The sequence below is a fragment of the Triturus cristatus genome, chromosome 3_1 (assembly GCF_964204655.1).
Source record: "Triturus cristatus chromosome 3_1, aTriCri1.1, whole genome shotgun sequence".
NCBI classification, from domain to species: domain Eukaryota; kingdom Metazoa; phylum Chordata; class Amphibia; order Caudata; family Salamandridae; genus Triturus; species Triturus cristatus.
Window position 1 is genome coordinate 45,703,496 of NC_140583.1, and position 23,391 is coordinate 45,726,886.

The following is a 23,391-nucleotide window of genomic DNA, read 5'->3' on the forward strand; positions in this document are numbered from 1 at the left end:
GGTGACAGTATACCATAAGGGTCTGTGGATTCTGTATGATAGATCTGCAGTTCCATGCAATCCCACCTACTGTTTTTGGCCCTCAATGTTAGGACCTCTGGACTATAAATAACTAAGAGGTTCTGATGGCTCGATTCTCTATGATTTGTTCAATCCTTAGTGTTGTGTTGGATGGACCCTGTATGCTTTGCATATTACCTAGAGGTTTTAATGGCTGGATCCTAAATGCTTTGTTTATTTCCTAGGGTTGTGATGGTTGGGTCCTGAATGCTTTGTTTATTCCCTAGTGTTGTGATGGCTGGATCCTGTATGATTTGTTTATTCCCTAGTGCTGTGATAGCTGGATCCTGAATGCTTTGTTCATTCCCTAGTGTTGTGATGGATGGATCCTGTATGATTTGTTCATTCCGTAGTGTTGTGATGGCTGTATCCTGTATCCTTTGTTTATTCCCTAGAGGTTCTGATAGTTGGATCCTGTATGCTTTGTTCATTCGTTAGTGTTGTGATGGGTGGATCCTGTATGCTTTGTACATTCCCTAGAGTTGTGATGGCTGGATCCTGTATGCTTTGTACATTCCCTAGTGTTCAGATGGCTGGATCCTGTATGCTTTGTACATTCCTTAGTGTTCTGACAGCTGGACCCTGTATGCTTTGTTCATTCCTTAGTGTTATGATGGGTGGAACCTGTATGCTTTGTACATTCCCTAGTGTTCTGATGGTGGGCTCCTGAATGCTTTATTCTTTCCCTAGAGGTTCTGATGCCTGGATCCTGTATTCTCTGTTCATTTCCTAGAGGTTCTGATGGCTGGATCCTGTATGCTTTGTTTACTCCCTAGTATTGTGATGGCTGGATTCTGTATGCTTTGGTCATTCCAGGTGCTTTGATGGCTGATTCTTGTATGCTTTGTTTATTCCCTAGTGGTGTGTGGTGGCTGGATACTGTATGCTTTGTTTATTCCATAGAGTTTCTGATGGGTGTATCCTGTATGCTTTGTTCATTCCCTAGTGTTTTGATGGCTGGATCCTGTATGCTTTGTTCATTCCCTGGTGTTTTGATGGCTGGATTCTGTATGCTTTGTTCATTCCCTTCTGCTGTGATGGCTGGCTCCTATATGCTTTGTTCATTCCCTAGTGTTGTGATTGCTGTATCCCGTATTCTTTGTTGATTCCCCAGTGTTGTGATTGCTGGATCCTGTATGTTTTGTTCATTCTTTAGAGTTGTGATTGATGGATCCTGTATGCTTTGTTTATTTCCTAGAGTTTCTGATGGCTGTATCCTGTATGCTTTGTTCATTCCCTAGTGTTCTGATGGGTGGATCCTGTATGCTTTGTTCATTCCCTAGTGTTTTGATGGCTGGATTCTGTATGCTTTGTTCATTCCCTACTGCTGTGATGGCTGGCTTCTATATGCTTTGCTCATTCCCTAGTGTTGTGATTGCTGGATCATGTATGCCTTGTTCATTCCCTAGTGTTTTGATGGCTGTATCCTGTATGCTTTGTTCAGTCCCTAGTGTTATGATGGCTGGATCCTCTATGCTTTGTTCGTACCCCAGTTTTGTGATGGCTGGATCCTGTATGCTTTGTTCGTTCCCTAATGTTGTGATGGCAGGATCCTCTCTACTTTGCTCATTCTCTAGAGGTTCTGATGGCTGGATCCTGTATGCTTTATACATTACCTAGTGTTGTGATGGGTGGATTCTGTATGCTTTGTTCATTCCCTAGTGTTTTGATGGCTGGATTCTGTATGCTTTGTTCAGTGTTGTGATGAGACTACCATCACTGGGTTCTCTTTTGGTGTGTCTTCTCTTCCTCTCAATCTTGTAGCATGGGTTGTATTTCTGTCAGTGAATCACATGTCCCTCAAATATAATCAGAAGTGGATGTGTTCCACTTGCTGAAGCTGGAATTCCCTAGCTGAAAGAATCCATCCTTGACAGTTGTGAGGGTGGCCACTGAGGTCTGGATGTGACACTCTTCTTACAGTTGTTTTCAATAAACTGTTAAGAGTTTAATAAGGTTCTGCGGCAGTCAGTGGTTACTGAGCGGTATCAGTGGTTAGTGGCTACTGTGCCACATCATTTACCACTGGTATCCCAGGGACACAGGTTCCATTGCACCACAACTGAATTACTCCTGTTGTGCTTGTGATTCCTTAAGAGCAGCAAGGCCGAGTAGCCAAGGCTTGCTCCAGGACCACCTCCTGGAGGGTTTGGAACTCACACAATTAACTACAAATCCAGTAGAAAGGATATTTTGTTATTTTGTAGTGTGAATTGCATCAACACAAAGTAAAGCAAAGGAGTTAATATAGAGAACACCTAAAACACAGAAGGTCCAAGGTGCTCATGTGGCCTAAATACAACCTCAGGCAATACCCTAGCATGCTTGCAGTACGTCAGTCCAGTTGGAGTCCGTGAAAAGTGTTATTCTATAAGGGGATGTTATGCTGTTCTCTGCTACGACTAGGAATGGGTCTTTACTCTTTAAATATGGTGATGTGTATAATTCTCCTGTTCAGTGGAGCAAAGATGCCAGACAAAGTGTTACAGTGTACCAGCCTGACTTTAATATGTTTGATGTTTGACTGGACAGGTCTCTCGATGTGATGACCATCACAATACAAGGCAGGAGGGTGTCTCATGGTCTTGCGGGACAAAAATGTTGGGTCTAGAAGGAAAGAGATGTACTGTCTATTCTAGTTCCACCAATAGATCAATGAGGTCTAAATGCATAGATTCCAGAGGCAGAAAACAGTACACGAAAGATAAAAGACAACCTAGAGGGACCCATCATTTTAGGACACCACACTCAATGCATATGCTTTCTCAGTTGCACAACACACATGTAACATGCCACACACAACCAGAACTCTGACTGAGTTGGAGTATGGATCACAGACATTGGGGACTGAACAGATTCACCCATAGGCAGATGGTAGATCTGCCTCCCTCAGTCACACAATACCCACAGATGTGGAGTCCACTGGGAGAAAATCTCACAGGATAGGCCAGAAATGAATCAGACTGGTGCAGGGTGACTCAGCTTTTCTTTACATGCAAGGTCTTTCATCACAACTTCGACTGTTCAATGTCACTGTCCTAGAGCCCCTCTTCCCTTGCAGAGAGCAACAGTCGGTGAGGAGACACACAGACAGATGACTTTGCATGGGATAATATTGTAATATTCTTTCTCCAAAGGTGTCATTGCAGTGATTTTTGGATCTCTCTTGTCCATCTTCTCCCGTAGGTGCTGGTCGTACGTCGGGAAGACAGGGGGAGGTCAGCAGGTATCTCTCTCCGGGGGATGTATGTCTAGAGGAACCATCCAGCATGAGCTGAACCACGCCCTGGGCTTTTACCACGAGCAGAGCCGAAGCGACCGTGACAACTATGTGACCATCATGCCGGAGAACATCTCACCTGGTCAGTGACACCCCGGGCTTCGTTTACCACTGAGTGGGAAGCCGAGTAGAACTCAGATTTCTGATGAGTTCGCCTTGGCATTGATTTAGAGATCTGATTGGCTCAGCTTAGGTTTGATCAAAGTTACCCACCAGCACACCCTTTCTACCAATCTGACCCTTCCTTACAGTGATCCATATGTGTCACTGTCAGAAGCAGTCGGGTGTCCACTGCTGAGGTCATTAACTGGAGCAAACCATTTCCTGTTGGCCTACATTAAAATGTTTGGCACCGGATAAATTGTGACTCAGTCTTAAAATTCATTTTCCTGAAATCGATAATGAAGATCAATGATTGCTAAGTGCAGTGCCGCGCTACAGAGACACGGGGTCCAGATATACACAGAAGTCATGTATTGCTGCACAGCACATCATGTTAAGTTGCTGCGCTGCATTGTGTGAATGCAATACTAAGATGTGGTGCAGTTCAGGTCTCTCCCAGTGCTGGTGGCAGACTTTAGGCAGACATGTGCCAACACAGAGACCCTTGCACAATAGTGCTAGAATGGCTGCTTTCTCTGAACCATAGTTTTTATGCTGAAATTGGTCCCTTCAAATATAAAAGCTATGCTTTCCCACTTTATATGTGTGCTGTACAATGCAGCACACATGCAAAGTGGGGAAAACGAGAAATGGAAGATTTTCACCCTGTGGCACTTGCCTTGAGGAGGCACAGAATTGAGGCCCAAATTCCTGTCTACAGTTCTTTGTAGGTAGGGATTTTTGTCAAAACCCATGGGTTGTTGCATAGTAACACCTGTGCACCACCCATGGAATACCCCTTTGACTCAAAGTAATGCAAGGACGAGCAAAGCACAAATGTTGCTGCTTTGGGTTACAATCCAACACAAATCGCGATTTGCGTTGGATTGTAAATTCCACATGAACCCGTTGAATCGGGTTTGCATTAGAAAAGTAACACAAACCTGATACAAAGCATGTGTTTTTATGTGGGTCCAGGGCCAGATGAGATGCACAGCGCCTTGAGCATCACTCTTTCTCACTCCACTATATCACATGCAAATAATGGTGTTTCTTTCTACAGTTTTTTCATTCTCTGATTGCACGGCACCTCAAAAAGCCTCCTCTGTATTAAAAACTTCTGCATGACAAACTCCCCTCTGCTTTCAATCGAATGCACGTCTCCTCTCTCTGAGCACAGCCCACTTTAAGTCACAGGCATGTTTGCATCAATCTTTATAATTACATTATTGGTAATTTCCTCATTTTATTCCAAATTTTCAAATCAATCACCACTGCTTTAAAAGTCATTCCTGCAAAGTAATAATACCTCACCTCCTCTTTCTTTCCCACAAATCACCTATTAAAGGTCACATACCACCTCCACTTCCCAATTAATCACCTCTAACTCCTAATAGTTTTCAATTCCTCAAAGACACTGGAGTAAATGCATTGTGCGGTTTTCTTGAGAGCACAAGACTAATCCCAATAACCAACAACCACTGGTTTACCCATTAAACCTTGGGTGCCCGGAGCAGTGTGCTCCCTGGCATGAAGGGCTTCAGTGCCTTGTCAAGGACAGTAAAATCCATATAAATGCAAATATGATACAATACTATACAATGTAAGGTGGAGGGTGCACCCTGGAGATTATCAAGGGGGTTGGATCACTTTATGAGGCAAAAAAGTTTCATAAGGAAACAAAACAGGATGATTTTCCCTTCAAAAAATCATAGTGAGTTATCTTTAAAATTGGTCGAAACTCCAGTGTATCGCTTCTGCATGTATGTAGGCATTGGCTTTTATTTTGTGTGAACCTCACTCGGCAGCAATATGGTGCTCCTCATCAAATAGGATTTATATTTTGAATTTTACAACTTCATATCAGATGCTAAAGCGATTAAGTGATTTATCTCAAATCGTATGCTTTGCGATCTGATGCTGAGCCTCAGATATGAACTCGCCCCGGCATGCTCCCAGTTTCACAGCTTATCCATTAGACTACTTCTAACCTCTGCAATGGCACAAGGCAGAACTGCCCCCTAGTGAGCTGGCACCTTGTCGTCATTGAAATGTGCCCTATCAGGCTCAGTCGTCACTAACTCATGTTTACTGTCTGCTATTCTTAACAGAAAACATCGCCAACTTCAACAAAGAGAACACCAACAACCTTGGCCTGGAATACGACTACTCCTCCGTGATGCATTATGGGAAGTAAGTCTCCGATGCTCAGCTAAGAAGAGATCTTCTATTCAAAACTCTCATTAAAGGCTTTTACATATAGATTATGAACATGATTTAGATTTTGGGGGACAGGTTACTCCTTTGCAAACATGACGGATGTCCCTCTCCTCCAAACCCTAGGACCACCCGCTTCATTTAAAGATGATGGGCGAACACTAAGTACCTCGTCGACAGAACCCCTGTTGGCTCTGGTGATGAAATACTTCCTCTGACAGCCCAGTGGAGTAGCGGCAATCTGAGGAATGGTATTACAATGCCTGCCCTATTTAGGGGAGACGGTGTAATATTTGTTTTTCCCTGTCCATCACCGAACCTAGCATTGAGGGACAGGAACAAAACAAAACCGACCCCCGCAATCTGGGCGAAAACCTTTAGTAATTGGAAGGAAGCGCAGTGATGGTGGTTCGTTTTATTGTAAATGACAGCTGGGCTGGCGGTCCTGTCTAAATTTGGCAGATGGAGTACAGTCAGGATGGCATAGGTAATGTCCTATGACACCCCCCCCAGCCTTCCATCCATCAAACCCTAACTCACACCCAGTGATTTTGATCACATTCTGATGTGATCGTCTTAATCATTACTGAGATTGCTGGACCTGGGAAGTAGAGGGCGGTGTGTATTTCACCTTTGATGGTGGGAGGGGGGGACCAGGAAGCGGAGCATGTTGCATATTGGAACCTCTATATGTGAAGAAGACCACCAGAGTGTTGACTCTGTCTGTTAGGAGGGAAAAGGAGCAACAGGAAAGATGGCTGGGTTGGTGTTCATGAGTGCCAGAATGTAGACGCGGCTTAGGAGGACGAAAGTGAAAAAGGGCAGTATATTCATGGTTGTGTCAGTGAGCATGTTTCAACAGAGTGGAATGTCCATGGATGAGGAAGAGTAATACCATCATGTCTGTGTTGGTGAACTTCATTGGTTAGGATTGATGCTCTGTATGTGAAGTGGGGTATGGAATGACAGTTGGGTTGGTGAACATGGGTGCTACAGTATGGAACTGCCGTAGGTGATGAAGGTAAGAAAGTGAAGGTGAGTCATGGCTGTGTGAGTGAACATGTTACCATAGAGTGGAAAGTCCATGGGTGAAGAAGGACAGGTAAATGCTGTCTGAGTTGGTGAACATACTCAGTTTAGAGTGGAAGCGCCATTGTTGATGAATCACATGAGGATGGTACCTCAGTGCTAAAGTCAACCTCTGTTGAAAGCAGAAATGTTGTGAGACTTGACAGGAGGAATTTTGCAAATCAGTGCTTTTTAAGATCTGAGACTCTGAGTGAGGGTGAAGGTGCTAAGGTGTATATATTCTGTCCTCCATGCCTTAGAGGCTCAATAAATGGAAAACGGTGAAGTTTTAGACTGAGCAGGGAAGGATCTGCAGGGGGTTAGTTCAGGAACATCTTTGAGACTATATTTAGACATTCAACGATTTAAGTAATCACGAAATATTTGACCCACAGATAGACTTATTGTAGATTTCTATGGGTGAATCATGAACAATAATGGCACAAACATGATAGGCTTTACCTGTAAGGTCTTCCTTTCCCCAGGTATGCTTTCAGTAACAAATTTGGACAGCCGAGCATCATCCCAAAGCCAAATCCTGACAGACCCATTGGACAGAGAAATGGGCTTAGCAACCTGGATGTTTCCAAAATCAACACCCTGTATCAGTGCGGTAAGGAGTGCATGTATGCATTAATAGTCTGAAATTCCACAGCAGTCCCAGCATCTTTTAATTCTAGCTGGTTATATTATGTTTTTAATTATTCAAGTTTAATTTCAACTAAAATGGGACTTTTTTAAAGTTTATTTTTAGAGTTCACACTATGAAATAAATGATTGTGTTTAGGCGCCAGACTCACTATATAAATAGCACAAAATACAATATACATATAAGTGCTCCAAAAAAGAGCACACATGAATGTTTTAAGGTGTTCCTAAAGGTAAGCAGAGTATGTCTATTCTTAATATCCAGTGGCACTACATTCAAAATCTTGACCAGCAAGAATCTGCAGTCTCCCTTCCCCTGAATAACAGGACCTGCGATGTGAAGAAGATATAAGCCACAAGAGCCTGAGTTGCAGGAGGGAAGATGTCTAGTGGTTCTACCACACAGACAGGCTGGTGCTGTTTCCTTGATGCACTTCAAAACAAGGAATGCTGTGTTGAAGATGATGACTTTTTGGAATGGACTTTTGGATGGGTACCAATGATGTCTAGCCTGATAAATCACAATGTATCCCTTGTTTTATAATAATTGATGTCACCATATCCTGTATATGTTGCATCTTAGTAATTAGATTTTTTGAAAGCACACTCATAAAGGAATTGGTTTAATCCATATTTGAAACAGTCAGTGAACCAGATATGATTTTGTGATATTTGTTTTGGATGTAGAGCAATCTCTGTTGCAGTTGTCTTAAGCTGAATAAACCAGAAGCACTACAGAGCTGATGTGAGCCTCTTTCTCAGATGACCCCAAGCCTTTTAGATTTCTGAGTGAAGGTGCATGGGATCCCAAATAAAGTCCGGGGGCTAAGTGAAATTATTCAGAACTCCGTGACATGATCCTATGCAGAGCATCTCAGATTTTGCTCTACTTAACTTGGGTCCACTTTTGTTTATTCACCTGGCCACATTATTTAGGCCTTGTTTAAGGACAAAGAACCCCTCCTTCAGGCCCCACACATACAGATAGATTAGTATATCGTCAGCACATAAACAATATTTCAGGTCTCTAGTCCTAATGATAGATAAAGTGCCTTGAAGGACAGGGGAGAGAAATAGTGAGAGAGAAGGGTGAACCCTGGGGGACCCCACCTTCAAACTTCTTCTCTGATGACTTGAAAGGCCCAATCCTGACACTGTGGGGCTGATTCACAGAACTATTCTGAGACAAAATCCTAAACTTACTTATTCGTTATTCACAGAAGGCATTTATTAGTAGTAAAGTTAGGATTTTGTCTTAAGGTAGGATTTTGTCTTAAATTAAGACTTTGTCTTAAATTAGGATTTTGTCTTAAATTAGGATTTTGTCTTAAAATCAAAATTTAAGACAAACTTAAGTTTAACTTAAGTTTAACTTAAGACAAAATCTTAATTTTAGACAAAATCCTAACTTTACTACTTCTAAATGTCTTCTGTGAATACCAAAAGTAGTAATTTTAGGATTTTGTTTCAGATTAGTTTTGTGAATCGGCCCCTTTGTGTCTGACCTGTCAAGAAATTATCTTTGTTCTCACCTCCTGCAATTCCAGCATTTATCCTCTGTTCAGATCTCAGCACTTGTCCTCAAATGTGACCCCAGAACATATTCCCAGAGTGGATTCCAGAATGTATCCCTTGATGGGATTCCAGGATTTATTTCCTGTTGGGATCCCAGCGTTTATCCCCTGATAGGATCCCAGGATGTATCACTTGATTTGATCTCAGCAATTACTGCCCACTGGGATCCCAAATTGTATTGCCTGATTGAGTTGCCACATGTATCCCAAGATCGGATCCCAGCATTTATCCCCTGGTTGGATCCCAGCAATTATACTTTGATTGGATCCCAGCATTTATCCCCTGGGTGGATCCCAGCAATTATCCTTTGATTGGATCCCAGCATTTTAGATTTCTGAGTGAAGGTGCATTTATTTTGAAATGTTATCTCAGCATTTAACTCCCAGCATACATTCAGTGGACCCTGGAATTCACAAGCACAAATTAATTCTTTAAGGAAACATGTTCCTCTTATAGGGGAGTTCCAGATGGTTTTAAGGTTAGAGACCTGCTATGGCCCTATTAGTTCCCTTTATGGATTCCTAGGTTTGAAAATATCCCTGCCTTTAAGTGTTATATGTCTTTTTCTCATTAGAATAGCTATACTCCACGTATATTTCTTTGACCTGGATACATGTCACTGAAGACCAGAAAAGAGAAAGTGGAGAGATAGAAATATTCTGTTCGTGATCCTATCTCTGCTGCTATTTTATCTGCACCAGGGTGCCGACTTATGTTCCTGTGTGAGAACAGATCAATGCTAAGACTTGCTAAGACTTGCACTGAGTGCTGGTTATCCACAGAGATCATTGTATAGGTCAAGGGGCTTCTTTTTGGTGGAGGTATAAGATACCTGCTTAAATACTGGTGAGCCTGACTGAGAAATTCTCTGTAGGAGCTGGTAGAATGTGGAACTTCTACCTTTCACAGTCATTGTAAATTTTCAAGACATCACTTTTTAAAGAATTTTCATTTTCATATATGGTTTCAGGTTTGTGCAGCACTCTTCTCTCTGACCCGACCGGAACTGTGAAGTCATCAAATAACCCCTCCTCGTACCCAAACAACATCAACTGTATCTACCTGATCCGAGTGCCTTCTGATAAGGTAATGAAGCCAGTCACGCTTTCCTCCTGCCAGAGTCCTAGCTGCCTGGGGGTCAGGCTTAGAGTAGTACAGTGGGTTAGGACCTGCCTGATTGACAGGTGGCAGAGGTAGCTGCCGAGGCAGGTCACTATGGTTAGAGTGGTCCATCAACAAGGAGTAGGATCTGTACTTGGAATGTTCTCTCTAAGGATGGCAGCACCATCGCCGCAGAACTTCTGAGACAAACTGATTCGTAGGTGTTATTTAAATCTATAGTGGTGCTGCCACCGCAGAGAAGACGGAATACAGCTTAAAGTGTGGGTCTGCATGGAGCAAGTAAGCTAGACCTTAAGTAAGTTCAAATTGGGCTTCAAAGAAATACCACAAGGGGGCAGTAAACAATAGGTGAGAGAGAATGTCAGTGTAGTTCACCAGAGGATGTGGGCATATAAGGGTAAATCTAGTAATGAACAGTGTAACAGGACAGAATACTGGGGTGCAAAGCGACAGGTATTACACTCTGAGTGTATGGGACAAGAATACTGAGTTTGGAATATAGTGCTACAAAAAAATCATAGCCAAAATATCAGCTACCAAAATATGGTTATGGTCAATATATGTATTGATAAGTATAGATTTACTATACAATATATCGATATATGGCTTCAAGGTAAGGTGATATGGAGAGTAGTTAATCTATACTTAGCTATACATACTCTGGATGCTGCTATTGCTGATATTCTGGCTACAATGTTTTTGTGCGTGATATTTCTCTGCTCGATATTCTAACGAATAACCCTTGCACAAAGCTTGAGCTTCTCTTCCCAATGTGGAAATCCTTTGTGAGGTTTCATCTGTAGGGCGGCAGCCTTCTTCGTTCGTTGGTATTTTGTTGGGCATCACTCACATTCAAAGGTAGGACACAGGTTATTAACAATCCAGAGGCAGTGCCCCAGAGGTCTAGGACCTTCACTATGAGCCCAGCGAGGAACCGACTGTGCCAGGTGTCTTGAAGCTTACATCACCTTAGCTCTCACAGTTCTTCCTTTAAGTATGTGGTGTTGACAGAGAGCCGCAGCTTAGCACAAGCAATCAAGAATCCAGTGTGTAACTTCTTCACAAGAGGTACCTGGGCATCAGCAGAAGTTTGGTTCCAAGTAGAGGCACCAAGAGAGAAAAAACACGCAGAGCAGGGACCACATTAGGGTGTCATGTCTCTTTGAACACACAGTTGAAGTGGAGGTGATCCAGCGCAAAGCCGGAAAAAAAGAGAGAGCAAATTTACAACTATCCTTCCTGCGCTGCAGACCCGACGTCACACCAACTCATTCACACATGCATTCATTGGTGGGGCCCATAACACCAACACTCATACGTTTCTCTCATGAGTCTGCACACAGGAGGGATGAATAACTAAGCGCTGGACATGTGGGGGGGGGTACCTTATTACCTATAAGGAAGACAAGTTATATTACAGAATATACATTTGCATTACTTCCTATAGGATCTTAATCTTAACATCAAGGCACTCCACCACTTTGTCGATGGACCAATTAGTTGGACTGTTTGATGGTGATTTAGAACCAGCTAAAACACATTTAAGCTTCAGAATCCTCTAATCTCTTTATTTCTGAAAAACCACAAACTCATAATTTTTGTTAATCAAATATTTGTTTATCTAAATATTGTTTGCAATTATTAGCATTTTGGTCAATCAATGTTTAGAATTTTAATAAATCAGCACAAATCGCATGACATTTTATATTTACCTATTCTTGCTAGTGGGATTTTCTAATTCAATTGGGTCTGCATAACCGAATTTTAGCCGTTTAATTGTCCAAATAAAGCAGGCCAAAGCTCAAAGTCCGGAAAGTTCTTTGCTCAGCACGTTACAGTCCCAAAGATCTCCAAAGGACCAGAAATCGTGCAAGCATCTGTCTGTGGGGTTGATAGTGGTGTGCGGTCATCAAGAAAAAGAAGACAGCCTTTTTCCTCCCTATTCTACTACTCTTTTTATAATACATTTTGTGATAACATGAAACATTCTCGGACTAAGGACGCATATGATTGGTTGATTTGATGAGGTTTTGCAATATCGTCCAAATTTCTCATCGGTTTGGGGTCTCACGGATTCTGCTGGTTCACTTCCTCCGTGTATGACATCTTCATGCAACATTGTAGTTGCTTGCTTGTATGTCTCCATTGTTCATTTAGACCAGTTTTTTACTGACTGAGGTTTGGCAGTCCTTCATGTTCCTATCCTTGACCGGGAACACTGTGCTGACTTGAGGTTGCCTGGAGGTCTACTGAGTCATCCGAGTCTGCGCAGTAGGCATCGCGCTCACGAGGCGGTGGCCACTTCTGAACTCCATTTTGGATGCCATGTTTTGGTTGGCCCAAATGCCACCTTAAGCAAAACAAACACAAAAGAGTAATTAATACATATAAATGAAGATTCTAATGTTAAACCCTCACTAATCCCTTTATGTATTAGTATTTTCCTAGCTTTTAGCGACATTAAAAGCAATAAAACTCACCCTTCGGTCCAAAACAGGAACGCAAACCTCACAAAAGCAACATAAATCATACAATATCCTATTACCACACTTACTACTATTAATAGGCGTACACGTTTTAGTTATTAGAGTTATTCTGCCATGCAAATAGCAATAAGTCCCATGTGTAATTGGTGTTTAATAAAAGGTGCAAATAGTTTATTGACATAACACCGCAAACAGTTAATTCAATTATAATATAAGTAGGTTATGTAATTAGTATTTTCATGCAAAATAGAGGAGGTATACAACATTTTGCTTTACCTGCTCCATCAGAGGAATAGTGGTGACAGAGGCCATAGACAGAAGCAGTCACTGAATTAAAGAGTCGAGGTAAAGGGCTGCATGCATTGGCCGAGAGTCAATGCGAAATCACCAACTGAGTCTAGTCTGGGATATCTTTCAAAAACTGAAAATCAGTCCTTTTTAAACAAATGAAAGCTAGAAAGCTCAAGACACTCTAGAAATTGTATGTCTAATTTTCTTCTCTTTCTTCTCAGATTCTTCTGCAGTTTGATGCCTTTGATCTCCAGTCCTCCCCAAACTGTGCCTCTGACTACCTCACAATTTACGATGGCAACAACAAGACGGCCCCAGTCTTACTCAGCAAAGCGTGTGGGACCGGAGAGCTCCAGCCATTCACCTCTTCTAGAAATGAGATGTTACTGCAGTTTGTGACGGATGGCTCCATCACCGCCAGTGGGTTCAAGGCCTCCTACAGCAATGGTACGATCCTTGGTGTCAGGCTGCTCTCAGACAAGGAGGAGGACTCAGAGGCCTCCTACGGAAATGGCACGGTCCTTGGTGTGTGGCCACTCTCAGACAGGGAATAAAGGACTCAGAGGCCTCCTACAGCAATGGTACGGTCCTTGGTGTGTGGCCACTCTCAGACAGAGAATAAAGGACTCAGAGGCCTCCTACAGCAATGGTACGGTCCTTGTAATCAGGCCTCTCTTAGACAGTGAAGGGAGGACTCAGAGGCCTCCTACAGCAATGGGATGGCCCTTGGTGTCAGAGCGCTCCTACCCAGGGGAGGGAGGAGGACACAAAGACCTCCTACAGCATAGAGGGAGAGAGGAGGCAAAGGCCTCTTGTTGGGATCAAGTGAGCTGTGCTCTCAGGATATCAGGGCCTGTTGGCATTTGGTTTACTGCAGGAAATACTTGTTTCTCAGAGTCAATAGATGTCTCACTCTGGAATACAAGATGTCGTGGGCTAGCACACTGACATAATCCCCTTGAGTCTGAGGGAGGGGTGGGGGTCGGTGAGTTGACATGGATTCTGATTTCTCTGCCTGTGGAATCTTGCCCACTGATAATCGTGGGTTGGCAAAGAACACGCTGTGCACAAAATATATGGGACACATCTGATTAGTGATGTGGGAGAGTACTGACTATGATCCCTGATAGTGGGGGTCCTCGATTGGCAGAACATCTCCCTTGACATGAGCTCTTTTATTTACCATCCTGACAGTAAAGGTGTACTGACTGGGTCCCCATGCCATGTTTTCAATGTATGGCCATGTACCACTATATTTGGGGACATGTGAGCTGAGGCACAAACAGCATGCAGGGGGGCTCAGGCAGAACTCTACTCTTTTTTTTTTAACCATTCTTTTTATTAAACAACAACTGAAGATTGGTACATTACAGAGGAGCAAAGCAGTATACACTTTACATCATGTATGAATGGAAGGATATACAGACAGCATATATGGGTAAGAACCCTACTCTTTGCTCCTGTTTGGCACATAGTTGTTGCAGGGCTGACGCCGAGCTGTTCTGTGTTTTGTGCGTGTGCAAATTGTACAATGGTGACCAGTACTCAGTGCTGCAGAGTAATTAACATGATTTTTAATTCTGTTTGACAGTAAAATGTGGCGGCACGTTCACCAGCTCTCCTGGCACCATCTCATCCCCCAACTTCCCCAACGTTTACTATTCCAACCTGGACTGCGGCTTCTTCATCATGGCTCCAGCTGGACACAAGGTATGTCACTCTGGTGCTGAGAATAAGAGCCTTGTAGACCCTGGAATCAGGAAGAACTGTTTAGATTGTCTGTCAGAGAAGGTGGTATGGCATCATGACTTTCCAGTACAGGGACATCAGAGCGCAGTTTAAAACAAGCATTGCTAAATGCATCAGGTTTCGCCTATTGGATTAATAATACATTAAAAGGTGTGGGAGCAGTGTGTGAGTGCAGGGAGAATGGTGTGAGTGCTCTGTGTGCAGGGTGAGTGGTGCATGAATGAAGGTTGATAAGTGTCTGAGTGCAGGGTGACAGTGCCTCAATGCATAGTGATCGATGCGTGTTTAGTGCAGAATGAGAAAGTGTGAGTGTACAGGGTGAGACATGTTACCCTGTGCAAGGTAAGAGGTGTGCGAGTGTAGGGTGAGCGGTATGTCAATAGTATAAGTGCAGGATGAGCGGTTTGAGTTCAGGGGAGAGGGGTGAGGGGTGTGGGAGGAGGGTGAGATGTGTGGGAGGAGGGTGAGAGGTGTGAGCGGAGGGTGAGAGGAGTGAGTGGATGGTGAGAAGTGTGGGAGGAGGGTGAGAGGTGTGAGTGGAGGGTGAGATGTGTGAGTGGAGGGTGAGCGGTATGTCAATAGTATAAGTGATGGACGAGCGGTTTGAGTTCAGGGGAGAGGGGTGAGGGGTGTGGGAGGAGGGTGAGATGTGTGGGAGGAGGGTGAGAGGTGTGGGAGGAGGGTGAGACGTGTGAGTGGAGGGTGAGAGGTGTGGGAGGAGGGTGAGATGTGTGAGTGCTGGGTGAGAGGTATGTCCATGGTATGTGAGTGCATCTGGCCTTCTCAGTCTATTTGAGCGTGAGAAGTCTCTTAATATCTTCCTCTGGGGAGGGTATACTTGGTTCGAAAGACTTTGAACAATACTTGTACTCGACAGGCTCTTTGGCTAATTGTCTTGATCGTGTGCTATCCATTTTACCAACTCGTGCACTGCCTTGCCTATCTGTACATTTGGTGCATTATCCTGGGCTTCCCAAGGGTTTTCCTTGCTAACTGCCTGGAATACCTTTTGAGCTAGAAGCAAACTCTTCTCCATTTCTTTGTTTTGTCAACCACGCTGGCTCTAAATGCCGGATCCATCTGTTTTCAGTCTAAAAATGCAGTCACTCTCGAATCCTTGGAATTAAATCTACACCAACCCCTGGTATGCTTACAATCAAAGTCAATTTTTATTCCAGGTTGGCAAACCACTTCAATATATATGAAAATAGATTTCATTATTGTACTGGAATTGCTGAGAAATTCCTCTGGACTAAGAGGAATCGGGGTTCGATTTTAATGAAGCAGCTCCTGGGGAGGGGGGACAGGTATTAGGGTGTTGGCAGGGTGGGGGGCAGGGGAAGAAGTGGAAACTTCGAATTCCAGACTCCAGTCCGCATGCCAGCAAACAACTGTCTGTATCAGGACAGCTCCATACTTGTACACCAGAATATGGCAAGCAAATGCGGACTCCACGCCTCACATCTCTATGCCTCACCCAGTGCGCCATGAGAGGCTTTGGGAACAACACACAAGTCTCAGCCAGGACCACACAAGTGCATCCCCTGCCAGCCATGCCTTCGGAATGGAGTGGCCCTATACAGCGAGAGAGGAAGCTGCTGTTAAATGTGACTGTATCTCACACCTTTTCCATTCACTTCCACCAGTTCCCTGCAGGGGAACAGCTGCCTGCCCATGGACCAGAATACGGTATTCATGCACCAAGGCGATGAAATGTACCATTGCACCTACATTCTCAACAACACATTAGGTTCATGGTCTCTGGGCAGCAATCTAGACGCCGGTTTGTTTTCTCCTACAGAAGCAAGGAATGAATCTTGTAGACAACCAGAATAATAATAATAATAATAATAATAATAAAATAATTTTATTAAGCGCACAGCTACCCCCAACAGGGTGTCCCGGTGCTGAAGCAGACAGGGGCAGAACGAGAGGTCAGCATAGCTTAACGGAGCGACTAAATAACCAGGTTTTTATAGACTTACGGAACTCCAAATCAGACTGAATCAGACGAAGCTCAAGAGGTAAGTTATTCCAGTATTGGGCAGCACCCACCTCAAAGGACTTACCTCCCATTCTGGATTTTGAGAATCAGGGGATGACCAGAAAATGCTTGTTATTTGATCGAAGAAGTCTGGCTTGATGGTAGGGACGGAGTCTCTTCCTTAGATAGAGCGTCCCTTCACCTGTACTTGCTCGAAAAGCTAAGGTCAAAACCTTGAATTCTATTCACTTAGCAATGGCCACCCAGTGAAGTTGTCGTAAATACGGGGTAATGTAGTGACGCAGTGGTGCCCCGTAGATCAGCTGTGCCGCCGCATTTTGTACTGTCTGAAGTCTACGGATCAAGCTAAGTGAAAGACCCAGATATAGTCCATTAGCATAATCCAGATGGGAGGTTATCAGTGCATGAACCACTGTTTTACGGGTTGCATTGGGCAGATAATTGATGAATTTTCTAATGATTTTAATTTTGCCAAAACAGGCGGCCGACACTGTTTGAACCTGTGTAGAGAGGGACACATGTTTGTCCCATCTAACACCTAGATTCTTAATTGAATCCTTAGGTAGGGGAGCAGAGCCCAATTCATCAGGCCACCACAGATTCGAAGAGAGGGGAGAAGGTTGATTAAAAAACAAGATCTCAGTCTTGTCTGCATTAGGTTTTAAAAAGTTATGATCCATCCAGGCCGCAATATTCTTCAGGCACTCTTTTAGCGGATCAAAAGTGGAGGTGAGTACATCCCTGAAGGTGAACAGTAGCTGGGTATCATTCGCATAGGATATAATTTTGATCCCAGTTTTTGCAATCGGTTCAGCCAGAGGGGTCAGATAAACATTAGAAAGGAGAGGGCTCAGGGCAGAGCCCTGAGGCACACCCCACTTAAGTGGTTTGATAGGGGAAGTAAAAAGGTGCGTCCGGACTTGTTGTTTGCGATCAGATAAAAAAGATGATATCCAATTCAGCACTGTTCCCTGGATGCCAATATCCCTAAGACGATTCAGGAGGATAGAGTGGGAGACAGTGTCAAATGCTGCAGATAAATCTAGCAGCACCAACACCGCCCTAGAGCCTCCATCACCCGCCCAGTGTATAGCATCAGCCATTTCGATCAATGCTGTTTCCGTGCTATAGCCGGGACGGAAGCCGGATTGAGAGTCATGAAGAAGATCATTAGTCTCAATAAAGCCAGCCAGTTGCTGATAGACCAGTTTCTCCAAGACCTTTGCAGGGGCAGGTAGTTCCTGGCACTCTGCCTGAGGGCCCCATAAAGTAGACGGGAAAGGTGCTGGACAACGAGATTAGATAGTACAGCTACAGAGGGTATGGCGTTCCTCAGTCCGATTCAACATTTTCAAATTAAGGCCCCATCAGCAACCGCACCGGGGCTCCTTATCTTATTCAGTGCTGTTGAACTTAAAAAACACTAAGGGGCAGATTTACAAGAAACTGACGCATCAGCAAAGATGCGTCAGTTTCCCTGCGCAAGCCTGCGATACCCTTTCGCCACCATGGATGAGCCGTATTTACAATACAGAGCATTATGCAGCAAGGATTGACAGATGCGTCAGAAGTTCTGACGCATCTGTTGGCCCAAAAGTCACGGATTGCTGGAGTTGTGTTGCAAGCACGACGCAACTCCAGCAATGCATGTTCAGGCCTATCCTCATTGTGCTACGTCACTCCTTACGCCTGCTTCAAGCAAGGTTTTGACACAGTCGTGTCCTTGAAGTGGGGCAGTGAAACCTTGTAGTTACTGCGTCACTTCTACGAGGCAAGATGCCTCATGTTGTAAATTGGCCGCATTGTGTACACCGCATCTGTCTCCCAAAAGTGACGCAATGGCGGAGCAAAAGTGTTGCAGGGGCTTGTAAATCTGCCCCTTTATATATGCTGCAGAGGTAAATTATATTGTAGAAAGGTACCTGCCTAATTTAAATGTGGCAGCAAAATGGTTCCATCAGGATTAATTAGACTCAAAGGGGCATATTTATAATAACTGACGCATCCCTGCATATCAGCAGGGATGCGGCAGTTATTTTGCGCCCCAGCTCCGCCACCATGGATGCGCCGCATTTACAATGCGGCACACCATGGGGCAAAAACGGCACAGATGCGTGACGCATCTGTGCCGTAAAAGTGGCGCATTGCTGGAGTTGCGTCGCAACCGCGACGCAGCTCCAGCATTTCTGGGGGGCCCTATCTTCACAATGCTGCATCAATCCTTACGCCTGCTTCAAGCAGGCGCAGGGTTTTGACGCAGCATGGGCTCAAAAGTGACTGAGTGAAATCTTGTAGATTTCACTCAGCCACTTTTAGGAGGCGTTCCTGCGACGGAACGCCCCCACCTGCCCTGGAACGCCTACATGTGGCGCAGGGCTTTACAACGTGACGCATCTCCCAGATGCGTCACGTTGTAAATACCCCGCACCATGGCGCAGGATTTGCGCCGCTGCTGCGTCACAAAAGTGACACAACGGCGGCGTAAATGAGGCGCAAGTCAAACATAAATCTGCCCCAAAGTTTTAAAATATACTGTCTCGGGAGTCACAATGTCTACAGCAAGAGGCATCTACAGTATCAACAAAGTAATTCTGTCAAATGAAAAAACCACAAAACATACTTCAATGAAGCATCTCAAAACAGAACGAGCAACATTAAACAAAGCAATTGTTATATTCAATTAAAAAAATAAACAGTACATGGCAGTGCTGTCCAGTTCTTCCACTATGGAGAGAGCGACAGGGATGAAACAGCAGTTACACTTCCATCGCACAGCTGGGGGTATCATTTATGGGTTTTTGGCCGTAGGGCAGCACAGCAGGCCTTGCTGCAACGCTGCCCGATGGCAACAGAAAAGGGCAGGAATGCCCCGTATCTATGAGATACGGCACATTCCTCTCATTTTCCCAAGCACCGGCGCACAATGGGTTGCCGTGCGCCAACGCAGGCACCTTTGCACCATGGTGTATGGGTGCCTGCGTTGCCGGGATGATTACCTTCCTGCACAATGTGTGCTGCAAAATATGGCACACATAGAAAGTGTTAAAACGAGGAGAGATAAAGATACTTTTCCTCGTTGTGCCTCCCTTACGCCTCCCCTGGGGATGCGTAAGTTTTCGGCACTGCCTCAGACTTAGAATTTCTCATAAATCTGGGACAGTGTCAAAAAGCCATGGATGTTGCTGGGAACGCCCCCAGCACCACCCATGGAACGTCCTTTTCACGCAGTACTCTGCTTGAAAGGGGCACATATTTATAAGGCCATGAAAAGCCACGTAACTTGACTTTACGTGGCCTTATAAATATGCCAGTGGCACATTGCGCCTCCAGAATGTAAAAAGAGTGACGTTCCGACGGCGCAATAGTGCCGGTAGGGCCTGCATTCTTAAACTCATTAAATTGAGTCTAAGAACTTAAGCCCAAATAAAATGTACAGTGAGATTAAATGAGTAATCCTTGGTGGCGTCACAATTAAAAGAACAGGAATGTAACACTACTGTTTTAATGAGTTTAGCCAGGGAAAGGAAAAAGTCCCATACAAATGCATGTTAACACAGTACTACAGCAATGGGAAATGATACTTTTAAGATATATTTGAAATACAAGATATTTCACTGGCACAGCGCAAGCGCTGTGCGGGTGAAACCTAAGAATGGTCTAGCCCGACAATCCACTCAGTGGATCATATGTCACTTCTGGGTGACGTAGGTGTTTAGGCACTGCACAGTATATATAAAAGCTCCAGAGACCCCCTTGTCACACTGCCTCCTGCTACAGGACAATGATGGTAAATAAGGGCCAATGCATATTTCTCCTTCCTTATCTCATACTGCCCCCTACTGGCAGGACAGTGATGGTACGTAAGTGCCAATGCATACTTCTTCCTTATCTCACATTGTTCCCTGTTGGCAGGACAGTGATGGCAAATAAGGGCCAACGCATACTTCTCCTTCCTTAAGTCACACTGCCTCCTGCTGGTAGGACAGTGATGTTAAATAAGGGCCAACACACGGTTCTCCTTCCTTATGTCACACTGCCCGCTGCTGGTGGGAGTGTGATGGTAAATACGGGCAAACGCATACTTTTCCTTCCTTACATCACACTGCCCCTCTGCCATTAAGACGGTGATGATAAATAAGGGCTAGCATATGCGTCTCCTTCTTTATCTCACACTGCCCCCTTCTTGCATGTAAGAGGTGGTTAGGACCGGCTGTCACATTGTTTTCTTACTTATATCATACTGCCTTCTGCTGGCAGGACAGAGGAACTATTTAAGGACTAACACATACTTTTTGTTTCACCCTGCAGGTCTCAATGACAATCACATCTTTTTCCGTTCAACCTGATTCAAAGTGCGCTGCTGACTCCTTGTCTATTTTCGACGGTGCCAAGACCACCTCCCCGCTTATTGGCAAATACTGCGGATCCAGTCTAGTCCCACCAGTGACCTCAACCGGGAGCTTCCTTCTGCTCCAGTTCCACAGTGATGAGGTATTGAACATGAAGGGATTTCAGGCCTCCTACACTTTCGGTAAGTTTATCGCTGTAAAGTGATACACTGGCTCTCTCTGAGCCTCAGCAGTGAGGTGTATATTCCAATCTAAGAAGAAGTGTCAGAAGGCCTGTGAGGGACCAAGGCATGTGCTCTAGTTTACTCTGCTGGGGGTTAGCCCGTACCTTCTGGATCCTCATCTCCCACCATCTAACTTTGGTAGTAGTGGCACGTGCCAAGGGCGCTAGTGACAATTAATAAATAGCCTTGTCTCCCATCTAACTCTGGTAGTAGTGACGTGTCATGGGTCACTAGTGCCAGTTCATAAATAGCCTCATCTCCCACCACCTAACTCTGGTAGTAGTGACGTGTCATGGGCACTAGTGCCAGTTCATAAATAGCCTCATCTCCCACCATCTAACCCTGGTAGTAGTGACATGCGTCATGGGGAACTAGTGCCAGTTCATAAATAGCCTCATCTCCCACCATCTAACTCTGGTAGTAGTGACATGTGTCATTGCCCTTTCAGTGGAAGACAAAGGGGGTCATTTAGCAGTTGGTGGAGTGGCAGTCCTGCTGCTAATTGGCATTTCAGGGCGTGTCACGTTTCCTGTAGATGCCCAGTAAAGACGGGCACTAGTGCCAGTAAATAAATATCCTCCTCTCCCACCATTGTAATATGGAAGACAATGAGGATCAGTGTTTTACTGTGGAGGAGTCAAGTTGTAAATTAGTGGGGTATAGCTCTGGGAAACTCTTACTCCCCCCTGTTATTTGGAGGTGGACAACTGCTGATTGACTGCTGGTGCAGCCTCCACTGGCAGTACGCCATCTTCCACAGGTCTTTGTCTTTGATGCATCATTAAACCCACTCTATTTAGGGTGGGCCTCCCAAAGCAGATCTGCCCTCCTTGTGTCTACCATGGGAGACATGGCGAAGCCAGGCAGGGACAAACAACTGTGGTCTCCATGGGCTGGGGGTAACACCCTGCATGTCAGGGACATTGGTTTTGTTTGTTTGTATGGTAAATAAATCTCTGTTTTGGGGGTTTGTGTGAAGCAAAAAATACTTCTGCTACAAGTGTTACATCCAGTTAGGATGGGTGGTCTGCCAAGGCATGGGTGGAGACAGCACCTCTGCAGCCCCCATGCACTGACTGCTAGGGTCTGAATGACCCCAAAGTGCTGCTGACCAACTCTATGATGGGGCTGAGCTTGACTGTTAAAAAAACAGCAAAACTAACTCGTATTTTAGAATGATCAAATAATATGCAAATAGTCGCTACAGTAAAATTGATTGTACATATTCCCTGGGTATTATGAAAACTTGAGTGAACTTTCCCATATTTACTTGCAGTGAATGCCTAATCCAGGAGAAGCTGACAAGCCACAGCTTCACGAAAGGTCATGACTCCGGAAGTACATCTGTTCCACATGAAGAATGGGTGGATTTTATAGGTGCTGCATTTGTTTCTCTCCGAGTCTCAGTTTTCGGGCGTCATTCGTTCCGTTGCGTGTTGTTGTCATATGTTGTAAGAAGCACGTCGCCAACGGTGGTTGCCAATTGTAAATCAAGCTTTTTAACCTGCCTGACATCTGGCTCCTAGCTCGCCAGTGATGTATCTGATGGTGAATTATACTGAGTATGAAATGTTCTGCTGATGTGAAGTGAAATAGAGATGTAAAATAAAGTGTTGACTCTTTTTCAGATCATGTAACAGAACGGGTTTTATTTTGGTACAGCGGGCCCTGCCCTTCTGATTGGGGTCTTCTATTTTTGCTAGGGTGGGTGTGTGTGTGTGTGTGTACATGTATGTGTGCACGTGCACATATGTATGTGCTCGCCGTCTCTGTCGGCTGGAAGTGGTAAAAAAGATGAATGGATGCTGTCAATCAGGGCCTGGCCAACAATTATAGAACTTAGGTGGGGTTTCTTTGATAATATCATTCATTTTTACAGACCTTGTTGCAGGGATTCTGCTCAGAAACACAACTATGCCTGGGATCATAAAGCATCGGCATGCAGGGACTGAGCCTCCATACCACGTCAGTACCTATGAGCCCAAATCCGACTAGCTTATAGCGCCTCCTTTGCACTCCTAACGTTTCCAGAGAGACAAGTGATTTGGCACCCCAGAACACAACACTCTAGACCCTCTCAGGGACCGCGGGAGCGGGTCATCACCTTTCATTTCTCTCACTCAAACATGTCCACTATAAATGGAAAAGAGACACGATAAAAGCCTACAATATTTATTGAAACTATTCTGCAGGTATATTATGAAGCAACTGTGCA

General features: G+C 44.5%; 1 protein-coding gene across 2 annotated transcripts in view; it reads left to right on the forward strand.

Annotated features, from left to right (window-relative positions):
- LOC146859665 (embryonic protein UVS.2-like) overlaps positions 1-22,796 on the forward strand; it is a 41,686-nt gene extending 18,890 nt beyond the window's left edge. For both annotated transcript variants that reach the window (XM_085643417.1, XM_085643418.1), the window contains 8 exons: positions 3,247-3,422; positions 5,554-5,635; positions 7,213-7,340; positions 9,921-10,036; positions 13,071-13,296; positions 14,441-14,559; positions 20,912-21,134; positions 22,453-22,796. In XM_085643417.1, the coding sequence (XP_085499543.1) occupies positions 3,247-3,422; positions 5,554-5,635; positions 7,213-7,340; positions 9,921-10,036; positions 13,071-13,296; positions 14,441-14,559; positions 20,912-21,134; positions 22,453-22,463 (1,081 nt within the window). In that variant the 3' untranslated portion in view covers positions 22,464-22,796. The remainder of the gene's footprint in view (positions 1-3,246; positions 3,423-5,553; positions 5,636-7,212; positions 7,341-9,920; positions 10,037-13,070; positions 13,297-14,440; positions 14,560-20,911; positions 21,135-22,452) is intronic.
- The last annotated feature ends 595 nt before the right edge of the window (positions 22,797-23,391 follow it).